Genomic DNA, 15,166 nt, shown 5'->3' with positions numbered 1-15,166 from the left:
AATTTAAAAAAAAAAAACAACTAAATTGCAGTAGTAAACTGACGAAACTTGGTCAATGACAGGACCCGCCCCGGATTTCACCCTGAAATCCGAAGAGGCCCTGAGGGGCCCACCTTAGAAGAAATTCTACCAAAAATTTGACAGAACTTCCCCTAAAAATGGACAACCCAAAACCTGTAGAAAAACAATTACACTTCTAAATCATCCATCCTTATTCTCCTGGAGCCACCCTGCTCCCTAAATCACAACATCTCTCATATCACCAAACAATTCTGAAACTTAAGAATATTAATCTCATAGGTTATCAGAGCAATCTAATATACAGGCGAACAAGAGAATAGAAAGCAAGATAAATGACCGATGCTTTTATAATGCGGAAGCTATGACAGCTATGCCTCAACCCCAAGTACGCTCGACCTCAAGCTAAACTGGCCTGCAAACTGGGCATTTAAAACTGAAGGGCCCAGGGGAAAACATTTAAAATCCGTTAGAGTGAGTGGACGAAAAATAAGTAATTTCAAATGAATAAGTAAAACTTAATGCTTTCCCAAGTTATTCTCTAAAACCTCGCATGCAGTAACAATCTTGAAAACACTCTTAATCATCCTCTTTACTGAAATCTCAATCACGTAACAAGAACATCTTGAAACCTCTTAAAATCTCATCCTCAATCCTTATAAAAAATCCTTTTCATGAGGCTCGTTTGATGACTAGAAAGGACTGCTGTCTAGTCATCTCATGCCATCTAGGAGGGACTGCCACCCAGATGACGCATCGGAAGAGACTGCCAACCGGGACAGGAGGCGGTAGATAGACGGGACTGCCGACTAACCACAGGTAGTAGACGGGACTGCCGACTAACCACAGGTAGTAGACGGGACTGCCGACTAGCTACCTCATGTCATCTGGAAGGGACTGCCAACCAGGTGACGCATCGGATGGGACTGCCAACCGAGCTGTAGTCTGGAAGGGACTGCCAACCAGACTATTACCTAGAAGGGACTGCCAACTAGGTAAGATACGCATGCGCCAAAACTGGCCTCCTTAATAAACTGAATAGCCTCCTCAAGAACTGAACATAACCTCTTTCAATCACTTGCTTTCAGAAAGAAACTCGATATTACCTCAATAAATCAATAATAATTCACCGAAAGCATATCTCAGTAATAACTCACTAACTCAATCCTCGATATCTCAATAAATCCTCGAAAGCATAATCACATACTCTATAATTCAATAATTGCTTTCGGAAAGAAAGTTCCATCTAACCCAAGTCTGATAAGTGCGGAATTCAAAACCCAATAAATCTCGATAAATCAATCATGCTCAAATATTTGCTAAATCCCTCGCACTCGTATATCTTCATAAAAACTGATATTCGAAAACAATAATTCTCATAATATTTTTCCGAATCAGTCACTTCCCGAAAATCATTTCCCAACTCAATAACTCATGAATGACTATCTCAAAAATCTACTAAAAGCCCTCGGGAAGGAATTTCAATACTAATCTCGTAATCCATAAATAAATCTCGATAAACTAAATCTCAAATATTCAAAACATAATTAAATCTCAATTGGAAGAAAATAATAATAATACTGCATGCGGAATTAATTTAAAAACAAATGTCCACTCACAATACTGTTTAGGCGACCATGCATACGAGTTCCTTCGTCGAGCAATAGCTCGGTACGTCGCCCTGTATACAATTATTTTCCGTGAATAACTATTCAACAATTAAATACGATTCTCAAAATCAAATCCTCATAATTACATCTCCACTTCTCCTCGGATGCAACCCAAATTATACCACTAATACCATTTCGTTAATTTAAAGGTTCCAAGGCAGAACCGAGAGATATCCGACGGCCGGATTCTCGTAATTCGATAATCGAAACCCTAAACTTCAAAAATTCATAATTAAATCCAAGCTTCTCCAAAATTCACCAAATTTCATATACAAGCTCTACAATATTTATAGGATTTAATGGGCTAAAAACTGGAATTAAAACACAGCCCAACACGCCTCCACGCGCCACCAACAGTGGCCACCTCAGATGGCCACCAAAATTTGGCAGCACCATCTACTCAACAAACCCAACCTCTTTCTCAACTACAACAAGTTCCAATTTTACCTGGAAGAGCTCCAATTAGGCCGGTGAAATTTTTCCCGAAAACTCCAAGAACCCTAGAAATTAAAATTGTTAATTCGACCTCTACACTGCAAATTGAAATGAAAGACCTTAGGGGAAATGATCTATGTCAAAAACCAAACCTTCGACGCCAATTTGGTCGCCGGAGACTGCCGGAATCGGAAAATATCGACGCTGCCTCAAAAATGCTACAGTGACCATCATCTTCTTCTCGTTGCTACACCTTCCACAGTTCATATTAAGCTACGAAACGAACCCAGAAATCAAGAGAAGGAAGAGAGCTTTCCAACGACATCTTACACGTCAAAATCCGTCGCCGGATGGAGGAGTTATGGCCGGAAGAAGGTGACGAGGTCGGAGAGGAAGAGAGAGTCGGGGAGAGAGAAAGGAGAGGGCTCGGTAAGTTTCCGAAAATGGAAACTTACCACAGTAACTCGTCCTATTTATAGAAACTTATCATGAACAGTAACTTTACCATTTCGCTTATAACTTTTGCATAAGAACTCCGATTTTTACGTACCACATATGCACGCGCTCGGTTTAACGTCCTCTACAACTTTCATGAAGGAAATTTTCTCAAATTTTGACCCGAACAAAAAGTCAACTTTTAGGGCCCCCTAAAAGCATTGAAACGACAGTAAAAGTTGTTTACCGTCCAAATGACTAGTAAACCGGTGAATTCGGGTTCGGGACGTCACAGTCAACACACCACACAATAATAAAAATGAAACAGAAAAATACATTTTTGGACCCAAGTATGGAGGGTGCAATTTTTTATAAGATCAAACTTTTGGTACGAGATTTTGAAGCAATTATATGGAGGAAGATCTAGATGAAATGAAACCAAACTGCTCACACAATAGCGAGGATGACACTCTTTTGTTTGGGATGAGTTATTGGAAGGAGACTAAACCCACATTAGCTATGTCGGTGATACTCTTTTTTGCCACATCATAAAAAAAGCTTGAGACTGTAATTGAACATTATTAATGAAGTTCTTTCATTCAATAAAAAATAAAAATAAACAAACGAGTTGAAATCATTCAACATTTTGTAAGGCAGTTCTGACTGGAATTGGCCAAGACCAATGAGTTGAAGTAATTCCACAGTTCAAATGAGATCTCGATCATTACGTTTGTTAAGGAGCTAAGTAAGCCATGCACTTTCTCCCAAAACCTGAGTTGCAATTCATTGCTCTCACCCAATAGTCTTTAACATTCATTGCTTTTTCAACCAACACCGTAATTCATTGCTCTTCACCAAACTCTATGATTTCACTTTCTGTTCCTTATTATGATAGTGGAGAACAGAACACACTCTCACTAGCTAGCTAGATTAATTTGGGTACTGTGGTTTTCACACTCATTGCTGTTGTTCTTGCTGATTTGGGTACGTACTGTGGTAGGGATTATAAATTAACCAGCAAATAAAGGTGATCATCTCCAACTCCAGGAGGTAGCTAGAGAGAAAAAAGAGCTAGCTCTAAGTCAGTGAAGACCATATTAGCAACAAGAAAATGAAAGTTGTAGTAGTAACAAGTCCAGGTGGTCCGGATGTTCTCAAAGAAATCGAGGTGCCTGAACCAGAACTAAAGGACGATGGAGTCCTGATAAAGGTTGCAGCCACCGCCCTGAATGAGCCTGACCTTACTGCGAGGACGAGGTCTTTGCCGCCGATGCAAAGGGAGTACCTAGGTCTGGAATGTGCAGGAACGATCGTGAAAGTCGGGAAAGACGTCCAGCGATGGAAAGTAGGCCAAGAGGTGATTTTCAATTCAGATATTGTTTGTCTTGAGGTTTGTTTGCTTGCAGAGCCACAGAGGAAATGGTGTAAGAAAATCAGTTCTAGTCGTAAATAAGAAAAAAGATTTTATTATTTTTTTTTTTCCCTGTTGTGGTAATTGTAAGACAAATTTTGATTTGCTAACCATGAGTTCATTTAACCTCCCAGGAGGTGGTAATGGGCTTTAGTAAAACGCTACATATTAGGAATTAATATATGCTCTAGTTCATCAGACATTTAATTTGCTTAAGCTCTCTGCTTATCAATGCTGTGTGATTAGTGTACAATCTGATCTATCAAGTTAAACATGTTATTGGGACTACTACTACCTCATAAATTGCTCATTACACAATTTCGCAATTTTTAACACCTACATTTAAGTATCAACTTTATCCTGATATTACACCAATACACCTTTGATTTTCTGTTGGCTGGGATTGTTTATACATGTGTCTGCATTGTTGCTACTATCTGCTAGCTATCCCCTCTATACCCAATGTCCAGTTTTTAAATCATTCGCGTTCTTTAGGCTGTGAAAATCAGGGCAATTTCTATTAATTTATTTCTTTTGTTCAAATGAATTTCCTCAAATGGATACGTATAGGGAAGTAGATGATCAATTTAATGAGAACATTGATCGAGTTTATAAGCAAAAGAAAGGCGAAAGAGTTATTAAAATGGATAGTGTAAGAAAGGTCTTCGACATGATGCCAGAACGAGATATTGTGTCCTGGAATACGGTGATTGCGGGGATGTATGAACAGGCTTTAGCAAGGGTGAGAGATGGGGAATGCCAACTTGAAGCCTGATTCTTTTACTTTGTCTAGTGTTCTTCTGGTTTTTGCAGAATATGTAGATGTTATTAAAGGGAAAGGAGATTCATGTGTATGCCGTAAGACATGGATTTGATGCAGATGTGCTGATTGGCAGTAGCTTGATTGACATGTATGCAAACTCTACCCATACGGACGACTCTCTGAAAGTGTTCAACCTGCTACGTCGGCGTGATTCCATTTCATGGAACTTGATTATTGGAGGGTATGTGCAGAATGGTATGTTTGATGGCTAAAACTAAGCCAACAGATGTCTCCTTTTCAAGTATCATTCCAGCTTTTGCCCACTTGACCACTCTACATCTGGGGAAGCAGCTCCATGGATACATAATTTGGCGCGGATTTGAGGATAATATCTATGTAGCAAGCTAGTGAACATGTATGCCAAATGTGGTAACATTACGATGGCAAGGTAGATTTTTGACAAATTGGAGCAACATGATATGGTGTCATGGACAGCCATGACTGTGGGATATGCATTGCAGGGTCATGCCCGTGAAACCATTTCCTTATTTGAGCTGACGAAAGGAGAGGCACTAAAGCCTACTTATGTTGCTTTCATGGCTTTTGTGCTTTTGTCAAACATATATTCTGCTGCTAAGAAATGAAGAGAAGTAGCAGAAATGAGAATCTCGATAGGAGATAAGGGCATGAAGCCAGCCTGCAGCTGGATTGAAGTTAAAAACAATGTTCATGCTTTTGTAGCGGGAGATGAACCCCACCCATATTATATTGAGATAATCAAGGCTCTGGAAGTTCTCTTGGAGCAGAAGGAGCGAGAAGGGTATGTGCCAAACACAAATGAGGTGCTCCAAGATGTTGAAGAGGAGCAAAAGAAGTACCTGTTGTGTCACCACAGTGAGAGGCTTGCCATAGCATTTGGCATCATTACCACTCCTGCTGGGACCGAGTAACAAAAAACCTTCGGGTATGTATGGATTGTCATACAGCAACAAAACTTATATCCAAGATTGTCGGAAGAGAGATAACTGTCAGAGATAATAGCCGGTTTCACCATTTCAAGGGTGGAGAGTGTTCATGTGGAGACTATTGGTGAGAGAACCTGATGTAGAACAGATAGCGGTCCAATTTCAAGAACAATTGGATCGTGCTAAGGGTGGAAACCGAAAAGGGACTAGTAGACGTGAAATGGGCCTCCGGAGTCCGATCGGGACGCACTTTAGCTTTCCGGAAAGGGAATCGCGCCAGAAAGCAAACTCGTCGCTACGCCACGACGTGTGACCTTTTTCGGGCTTTCGGGATCGTTTAGGGCCTCAAAAAGGCATTTTTCTATTTTACCCGTTTTTGGTTTTCTTAGTTATTTTTGGATTGTTTTCGTTTTTATCCATGGGCCTTAGGGTTTCGTTGTTAGTCGCCCTAGGGTACTTTTCTCTTATTTATGCAGCCGCAAGCGGCTGCAGAAGGCATCTTATCATCTTTTATCAATATATTGAGATTATTCTCTTTTATCTCTGGTGGACTCCAGAATCGTTTGCTTAGGTTTATTGCTGGTAAACCTAGTTTATCATTCCGACTGCGTCAGGTGGTATCAAAGCAGGTCTTTCCTGTCTCTCCTATTTACCTTGGTAGCAATGGGTGAAGTTACAAAATCGGATATCGAAGCTCTCACGGCAGCGTTTACCGCTGCCATCAACACCATGAACAATCGGATGGATCAGCAGATTGGAGAAATTCGTGGGTTGTTAGGAGAGAGAAACAACAACAACAACAACAACGGTGCAATATGAACCACAAGGACAAGCTGACCAAGATTACAAAGTCAAGGCCGAAATTCCTTTCTTTTCGGGCAACTTGGGTGTAGAAGATTATCTAGATTGGCAGCTTCAAGTGGATAGGTTCTTTGAGATCATGGAAGTTCCTGAACACAAGCAGGTTAAGCATGTTGCATGGAGATTGAAGAGTACTGCTGCAGTTTGGTGGGATAAATTGCAGAACACCCGCAAGAAACAAAGGAAGCAGGGTGTTAAAACATGGCGAAGAATGAAGCAGCTGATGATGGAGAGGTTCTTACCGGACGATTATGAACAGATTTTGTACAGATTGTATATCGAATGTGTCCAGGGAACTAGGACAGTGGCTGAATACACCGCTGAGTTCTTGCGTTACTCGGAGCGTAATGAATTAGGAGAAACTGAAGGTCAGAAGGTGGCTCGCTTTGTCAGTGGGCTGAAGCCTTCCATTCAAGAGAAAATCGGGTTGCAAACTGTTCATACTATGGCAGAAGCTTCAAACCTAGCATTGAAGGCAGAGTTGTTAGAGAAGCCTTCACGAGCTTCTTCTTTCCAAAGATATAACTACCAAAGGAGCACAGATCTAGTAAATTCTTCAACTGACAGGGGTAAAACCACACTGCAGAAAACAGAAGGTGCTTTTAGGGCTTCCAATCCTCCTTTTAAAGGTGTTGGTAGTTCTAGTGGTGCTCAAAATAGAGCCCCGAATCAGAGATTTAATAACCCTTATGCTAGACCTACGGGAGATGTCTGTTATCGATGCAACAAGCCTGGACATAGGTCTAATGTGTGTCCAGAGAGGAGACAAACTGCTCTTATAGGTGAATATGATGAAGATGAAGAAGAAGGAGGAAGAGGTGACGATTATGATGGGGCTGAGTTCGCGGAGGAGGAGTCTCCTGAAAAGGTTAATATTGTGTTGCAGCGGGTCTTATTATGTCCCAAAGAAGATGGACAACGGCGCAATATTTTTAGATCATTTTGTTCCGTCAATAACAAGGTGTGCAATTTGATTGTGGATAATGGGAGCTGCGAAAACTTTGTAGCCAAGAAACTGGTGGAATACTTGCAGTTACCTACGCAGCCTCATGAAGCACCTTATTCCCTTGGTTGGGTCAAGAAAGGTCCACAAGTTCGAGTTATTGATTCTTGCAAAGTACCGGTCTCCATTGGTAAGCATTATAAAGATGAAGTTATGTGTGATATTATTGATATGGATGCTTGTCATATTTTATTTGGACGACCTTGGCAATATGATGTGGATGTGATTTACAAAGGTAGAGATAACGTGATGATGTTTATGTGGGATAGTCATAAAATTGCTATGGCTCCCGTGAGTCAATTTGAAAAATCTGGTGGGAAGAAAGGGGAGAGTTTCCTGACCTTATCTAGTAGTGAGTTTGAGATGGAGGAGGCTTTTAGAGAAACTGAAGTTTTCTGCCCAGTAGTGATAAAGGGATTGTTGGCTACAGAAAAGGAAGATGTGTTGATCCCTAAAGAAGTGCAGAAGTTGTTGGGAGATTTTGAAGAGTTGATTTCAGATGAGTTGCCCAACGAACTACCACCTATGAGAGACATCCAACATCAGATCGATTTGGTTCCTGGAGCTAGCCTGCCAAATCTGCCACATTACCGAATGAGTCCCAAGGAGAATGAGATTTTGAGGGAGCAGATCGAAGACTTGTTAAAAAAGGGGTTCATCCGAGAAAGTATGAGTCCTTGTGCAGTTCCCGTCCTCCTTGTTCCTAAGAAGGGCAATCAATGGCGGATGTGTGTTGATAGCAGGGCCATTAATAAGATAACTGTGAAGTACAGGTTTCCTATTCCTCGTTTGGAAGACATGCTTGACGAGCTAGAAGGTTCCAAAGTGTTTACCAAGATAGACCTTCGAAGTGGATATCACCAAATTCGAATCAAGCCAGGAGATGAATGGAAGACAGCTTTTAAGAGCAAGGATGGCTTGTACGAGTGGATGGTCATGCCATTCGGGTTGTCTAATGCACCCAGCACTTTTATGAGGCTTATGAACCAGGTTCTTCGCCCCTTTATGGGTTCCTTTGTAGTAGTGTATTTTGATGATATACTGATATATAGCAGGACCAAAGAAGAACATCTGGTGCATTTGAAGCAGGTTTTGGAAGCTTTACAGGAGAATAAACTGTACATCAACTTAAAAAAATGTACATTCTGCACCAACAAGTTATTATTTCTGGGATTTGTGGTTGGAGAAGAAGGCATTCAGGTTGATGAAGAGAAGGTACGAGCAATAAGAGAATGGCCAGCTCCGAAAACAGTTTCTGAAGTGCGGAGCTTTCATGGTTTAGCTACTTTCTACAGGAGATTTGTGAAGAATTTCAGTACCATTACTGCCCCTATTACTGAATGTTTGAAGAAAGGCAAATTCCAATGGGGAGAGGAACAAGAGAAGAGCTTTGCCTTAATCAAGGAGAAGCTTTGTACTGCACCAGTTCTTGCTCTTCCTAATTTTGACAAGGTATTCGAGGTAGAATGTGATGCTAGTGGCGTGGGAGTGGGTGCTGTATTGTCACAAGAGAAGAAACCCGTAGCATTCTTTAGTGAAAAGTTGAGTGAAGCTCGTCAGAAGTGGAGTACTTATGACCAAGAATTTTATGCAGTGTTCCGGGCATTGAGGCAATGGGAGCACTACTTGATTCAGAGGGAGTTCGTACTGTTCACCGATCACCAAGCCTTGAAGTACCTCAATAGCCAGAAAACTGTGAATAAAATGCATGCAAGGTGGGTGAGTTTTCTGCAGAAGTTTCCTTTTGTGATTCAACATAAATCTGGTACTCTTAACCGGGTCGCAGATGCTTTGAGTAGGAGGGCGTCCTTACTGGTCACTTTAGCTCAGGAGATTGTGGGGTTTGACCTCTTGAAGGAGTTGTATGAAGAAGATGTTGATTTCAAGGAGATTTGGGCCAAGTGCAGCAATAACAATGCAGTCGCAGATTTTTATGAGAATGAAGGATATTTATTCAAGGGCAACAGACTTTGTATCCCTAGTTCTTCATTGAGGGAAAAACTGATCCGAGATCTGCATGGAGGAGGATTGAGCGGGCACTTGGGCAGAGACAAGACTATTGCTAGTCTTGAGGAGCGGTATTTCTGGCCACAGTTGAAGAAGGATGCAGGAACTATTGTGAGAAAGTGCTACACCTGCCAAGTATCTAAGGGTCAGTCCCAAAATACAGGTCTTTATCTACCTTTACCTGTTCCTGATGACATTTGGCAGGACCTTGCTATGGATTTTGTGTTGGGCTTACCCCGTACCCAAAGGGGAGTGGATTCAGTGTTTGTGGTAGTTGATAGGTTCTCTAAGATGGTGCATTTCATCGCATGTAAAAAGACTGCTGATGCTTCTAATATAGCTAAATTATTCTTCAGGGAAGTGGTTCGTTTGCATGGAGTACCCAAGTCCATTACATCTGACAGAGACACCAAGTTCCTTAGCCATTTCTGGATTACTTTGTGGAGGATGTTTGGAACATCTTTGAACCGTAGTAGCACAGCCCATCCTCAAACGGATGGCCAGACAGAGGTTACTAACAGAACTTTGGGTAACATGGTCCGGAGCGTTTGTGGAGATCGACCCAAACAGTGGGATTATGCTTTGCCCCAGGTGGAGTTTGCTTATAACAGTGCTGTGCATAGCGCCACAGGGAAGTCACCATTCTCCTTAGTTTATACTACTGTTCCTCAACATGTGGTTGATCTGGTGAAGCTTCCTAAGGTTCCTGGAGTTAGTGTTGCTGCTGATAGTATGGCTAGAGATGTACAAGCTGTTCGAGATGAAGTTAAGGCTAAGCTGGAAGCAACTAATGCTAAGAATAAAACTGCAGCTGATAAACATCGGCGAGTTAAAGTATTCCAGGAAGGTGATGACGTGATGGTGTTCCTGAGGAAGGAGAGATTCCCTGTTGGTACCTATAACAAGTTGAAGCCCAGAAAATATGGTCCTTTTAAGGTGGTGAAGAAGATCAATGATAATGCTTATGTTGTTGCACTTCCAGATTCAATGGGCATTTCTCACACTTTCAATGTTGCTGATCTGCATGAGTTTCATGAAGATGAGGTTCTTTATCCTGAAGAGAACTCGGGGTCGAGTTCTTCGGAGGTGGAGGAGACTGATGTAGAACAGATAGCGGTCCAATTTCAAGAACAATTGGATCGTGCTAAGGGTGGAAACCGAAAAGGGACTAGTAGACGTGAAATGGGCCTCCGGAGTCCGATCGGGACGCACTTTAGCTTTCCGGAAAGGGAATCGCGCCAGAAAGCAAACTCGTCGCTATGCCACGACGTGTGACCTTTTTCGGGCTTTCGGGATCGTTTAGGGCCTCAAAACGGCATTTTTCTATTTTACCCGTTTTTGGTTTTCTTAGTTATTTTTGGATTGTTTTCGTTTTTATCCATGGGCCTTAGGGTTTCGTTGTTAGTCACCCTAGGGTACTTTTCTCTTATTTATGCAGCCGCAAGCGGCTGCAGAAGGCATCTTATCATCTTTTATCAATATATTGAGATTATTCTCTTTTATCTCTGGTGGACTCCAGAATCGTTTGCTTAGGTTTATTGCTGGTAAACCTAGTTTATCATTCCGACTGCGTCAGAACCTGATGAGATGATCATACCAACCCACTTAAGCCCAGCATCATAATTCATAGCAGCACAGGACATTTAGTCAGGTGTATCGGAATCTGGTGCTGTCATTGACACAAGGTGCTGTTTAACACTATAACACCAATTGGAGCTTCGAGCAAGGAGTGACTATGTTCTCATATGACTTGAAACTTCTGACCGTACTTTATAGACCTGACCTGCTTTTAGCTTTCTACTTCTCTCCTAAAAAATATATATATTTCTTTTGTTCGGAAAATCACGGGAATTTAGAGTGATATTTTAGGTCTTCAGCAGTTTAGATTTCGTTAACTTGTTAGTTTATGCTTGTTGCATCCAGATGTTTTGGTTAGGCCCCCCTCCTTTGTCATTCAACTCATTTTGGATTAATAATTGGAGTGTTAGGGAGGTTATTGTTCCTATTCTAGCACTCATTTCATCCAAAAAAAAAAAAAATTCTTGCTTCTTGTGGCTGCACTTGGCTGAGCTCATATTTATTAGAATCGAACTTCTTGTTTGATGGTCTCATATATTTATATATATCATTATAATTTTATATGCTAATGCTATAGAACTTCATGAATGAGCCCCATGACAAAAATGAAAATTGATTTATGGGTGTGGTGAGCATTCTGTAGGGTGTTAGTGCCAGCTCTCTTTGAGCTCTCTTCCCACCAAGGATTGCCAAGAATTGGAGCATTTGTAATGCATGTCAAATACTTTAACTGTACCAATTTTTGTTATCTAGGTGTGTGCTGTTCTGAGTGGAGGAGGATACGCTGAGATGGTAGCTGTTCAAGAAGGATTGGTATTTCCTATCCGCAAAAGTATTTCTGTGGAGGAGGCTGCTAGTTTCCCTCAAGTGGCTTGTAGTGTTTGGGCCGCACTTTTTATGGAAAACAAGCTATGTTTTGAACATTGGTTACCCGCTGGTAGGAACAGTCGGCTAATTGCCGGTGAAACTATATTGGTAACTTCCCCCAAGTCCACCAATCTGAAGTGATTTGGAATATTTATACTTTTGCTAATTAAGTTATGACAAATTAAAGCATCATTCACCCAAAAAGGGATTAAATAAATATATCTCTCTGACTGTTTACGATGGTAAATCTTCTCCATAGTACGACTCTTCTTATTTATGATAAGCTTTCATATATCCCTGAACTACTGTCAAATTTCAGGTTCATGGGGGATCCGGGGGAATTGGTTCATTTGCAGTACAGTTAGCAAAAGCCCGGGGTGTAAAGGTGATTGTCACAGCAGGTAATTCTAAGTTTTTCATTTACGAATCAGCTAGCTCAAAATTATTTTTCATACACATACTCAAGGATATGAATCATGACAATCAGGTAGTGACAAGTTAGAGTTCTGTAAGACACTTGGAGCTGATGCATGCATCAGTTTCAATTACAAGGACAAGGAAGATGACTTTATTGAAAGGGTAAATAGAGAAACAGATGCCAACAAAGGTTTGTTTTCTTTTATCAACATCTCAGTAATAACCTCAATAAGAACGATACTATGCCTTCTATTGTTGGTTTTATTTACTGTTGTGGATGAGAAATCATATTGATGTATGCCTAATGGCAGGTGTTGATGTCGTCTTGAGTAGCCTCCCGATTGAATATATGCCATGGAACCATGCCTGTGTTAAGCAAGGTGGGACAGTTATTAAGATCAATGGTTGTTGGATGCTACCAAAAGATACTCGTGCTAGCACTCCACAGCCAAAAAAAGTGAATTCTGAGCTTCAGGCGAACTTGAACATAGGAGGTACTGGACTAGAATATACTTGGTTAGAGTTTTTTTTTTTTCCTGTAAATTTAGTGAACTCTGCTAGTTTATCATGAAATCGGACATCTAGTTTTGCAATTATTTGTTGAGTTACCTTCTTCATTAATAATACCAAAACCGAAATTGAACCTACTATTCTTTTTCCAAAAAAAAAAAAAAACATTCATTACATTTACTTGTCAAAAGGGTAGTGCTAAAATTCCCCCCAAATCAGAAAAACACTTTCTGATTTCTCTCAGTATTAGTTAAAATTTATCTCATATGGTGGCTATGCATGCAGTGGCTGGCTTTCGGTTTAGAAAGCTAGAAGAGAGAGCAAAAGTTGTCGAGGAGGTACAGAAGCATGTGTGGCCGTTAATAGAAGTTGGTAAGGTAAAACCTGTTGTGCATCATCGTTTTCCATTCGCTAAAGCAGCAGAGGCTCACCGGCCCATGGAGAGTGGCAAGCATTTTGGAAAGATCCTGCTTATTCCTAATGACAGATTTGAGAATTCAAGGATAGAACAGAGTTAGAGAGGAGAAGTTGGAAAAACTTGGGGATGATTTAAATGGGCGACTTCAAGTTTTCAATTGCAGGAATCTAATTGCAGTTAGTAAATTGCAAAGACTTTCATGAGCAAGATTTAGACCAAGTACATTAGCAAATTTTATGTTTGAACAAATTAGCTGCATATACTGAGCAAGACTTCTTTTATCCCATTCCTGACTGTTGAGAATTAGGAATCTTTATTGTATGCATTGATGTATTGGTTTATCATCATCATCATGAAATTTGCTGCGTATTCCTTGGTTTATGTGGCTGGTACCACGAAACTTGCTGCCTGCCATCATCATCGTCCAGTTGTGATAATGGATTATACCCCCGCTAAGCCTGACACATTAGTTCAGTTCAACCACTAGCCTTCCTGGCTTAGCAGTACTGCTGAATCATGCATCCTGGAGCTGCCAAGTGATTGAAGTGAAGCCGTTTTCTGTTGCTCCACATGCATTTATCACCACTCTTTTTTCTTGTACGATATTGATATTGAGATGACTAATCTCGTTGTCTCCACTGTAGGCATTGGGTGAGACTAGGCTCTCTACATAAAAGGCATATTCAGGGGTCCGATATAAATAATCATCATTTTTAGTTGAAAGATACCTAACTGAGTTTCTGTTTGCATTGTAGGAAGCCACATTCCCACCTATACTCAATATAATTTCCCCGTTCTCGATAAACCATGTCAGCGGTTTTAAGCAGCCAAGAAATTCCCACATAAATGGGATTTTGATCGATTTGGTCCAAGACTCTCGCACCCCATATTCATTCATCACCCAAATATCATAATATTCATCATTGTCGTAAGCAAGCAAGCATAAGCATCCTCTTGAAGCCCCGACTTCAGCAAGTTCAGAAGAATACTCATAATCAGGTTGTGGCACTTCTATGTATGTCTCACTTGTTAAATCAAGAGAAATAATTACCCTAGTAAGACTTGGTTCTTGATCCGCCATCCAGTGTAGAGCTCCACTAACAAAAGTAGCAGACTTGTCGACAAACACACAACCAAGTGGTGAATCCCGAATCCTCCTCCAAGAGTCTGTTCCTAATGTGTACATCATGGATTTATAACTAAAGTACTCCATCTTATCAAGAGTATTTTCTTCAGGACTCAATGTTAGCACCTTGTAGTCGTCACTATTGCAGTCGTGACCGAATCCATACTTCCATCCAAGTTCATACACTTTCCCATGTACTTCGGAAGTACAAGGTAATATTTTGGCGCATCTTGTACTTGGATTCCAGAGGAAGATCATACCATGGTGACATTCTTTTACACATACTAAACCGTCACAAGAACCCATGACACAGTACTCAGATTCTTCGATCCGGAAATCGATTGAACTTTCACAGACTACTATGGAATCATGAAGATGGTAGAAAGTCAAGTCGTTAACCAAGCCAAAAGGATTCATGATTAGTCTTGAAGGACTGGTGGTGACTTGTGACAAATACTTTTTGACAAATTGATGACTTGAGATTAAGGAGCACCATGACTTGCACACAACTCTAAATTGCAACAAGGATTTGACAGAAAGTTTTGCAAGTATTTCGGCGATTACATCGAGTGGAAGGTAAGGCACGATTGCTGATCCATGCATAGCCATTTGTGCTCCTCTCCGACAACCCATGCGTTTAGATTGAGTGCTGCATCAATAAGCACAGTATATCTTAACTAGA

General features: G+C 40.8%; 3 protein-coding genes and 1 pseudogene across 3 annotated transcripts; 3 read left to right on the top strand and 1 right to left on the bottom strand.

The window, feature by feature from the left end:
* The first annotated feature begins 4,221 nt into the window (after positions 1 to 4,221).
* LOC112168388 lies at positions 4,222 to 11,370 on the top strand (annotated as a pseudogene).
* On the top strand, positions 6,638 to 11,813 carry LOC112168385 (transposon Ty3-G Gag-Pol polyprotein). Its single transcript, XM_040505777.1, has 6 exons — positions 6,638 to 7,038; positions 7,126 to 7,691; positions 7,797 to 8,116; positions 8,213 to 8,821; positions 8,912 to 10,612; positions 11,790 to 11,813. The coding sequence occupies exons 1-6, from the start codon at positions 6,638 to 6,640 to the stop codon at positions 11,811 to 11,813; spliced, it is 3,621 nt and encodes a 1,206-aa protein (XP_040361711.1).
* A 107-nt stretch (positions 11,814 to 11,920) lies between these two features.
* LOC121048802 (quinone oxidoreductase-like) lies at positions 11,921 to 13,458 on the top strand. Its single transcript, XM_024305508.2, has 5 exons — positions 11,921 to 12,121; positions 12,333 to 12,414; positions 12,501 to 12,620; positions 12,742 to 12,924; positions 13,226 to 13,458. The coding sequence occupies exons 1-5, from the start codon at positions 11,936 to 11,938 to the stop codon at positions 13,456 to 13,458; spliced, it is 804 nt and encodes a 267-aa protein (XP_024161276.1). The 5' UTR covers positions 11,921 to 11,935.
* Positions 13,459 to 13,872: 414 nt separating this feature from the next.
* Positions 13,873 to 15,117, bottom strand: LOC112203478 (F-box/kelch-repeat protein At3g23880). Its single transcript, XM_040505776.1, has one exon. It carries the CDS (start codon positions 15,115 to 15,117, stop codon positions 13,873 to 13,875), a length of 1,245 nt encoding a protein of 414 aa, XP_040361710.1.
* Positions 15,118 to 15,166: the final 49 nt, after the last annotated feature.

Source organism: Rosa chinensis, chromosome 5 (assembly GCF_002994745.2).
Source record: "Rosa chinensis cultivar Old Blush chromosome 5, RchiOBHm-V2, whole genome shotgun sequence".
Classification (NCBI taxonomy): domain Eukaryota; kingdom Viridiplantae; phylum Streptophyta; class Magnoliopsida; order Rosales; family Rosaceae; genus Rosa; species Rosa chinensis.
Note: the sequence above shows the minus strand (reverse complement) of the source record. Positions and strands in the feature narration are given on the sequence as shown.

Excerpts from the sequence above, each read along its gene's own strand:
- LOC121048802 (XM_024305508.2), top strand. The coding sequence starts at position 11,936 with ATGGTAGCTGTTCAAGAAGGATTGGTATTTCCTATCCGCAAAAGTATT. Across the intron at positions 12,621-12,741 it reads AGAAACAGATGCCAACAAAG|GTGTTGATGTCGTCTTGAGT; the intron begins GTTTGTTTTCTT and ends GCCTAATGGCAG. Across the intron at positions 12,925-13,225 it reads GGCGAACTTGAACATAGGAG|TGGCTGGCTTTCGGTTTAGA; the intron begins GTACTGGACTAG and ends CTATGCATGCAG.
- LOC112168385 (XM_040505777.1), top strand. The coding sequence starts at position 6,638 with ATGGAAGTTCCTGAACACAAGCAGGTTAAGCATGTTGCATGGAGATTG. Across the intron at positions 7,692-7,796 it reads CAAAGTACCGGTCTCCATTG|GTAGAGATAACGTGATGATG; the intron begins GTAAGCATTATA and ends TGATTTACAAAG. Across the intron at positions 8,822-8,911 it reads CTCCGAAAACAGTTTCTGAA|AAAGGCAAATTCCAATGGGG; the intron begins GTGCGGAGCTTT and ends GAATGTTTGAAG.
- LOC112203478 (XM_040505776.1), bottom strand. The coding sequence starts at position 15,117 with ATGGGTTGTCGGAGAGGAGCACAAATGGCTATGCATGGATCAGCAATC.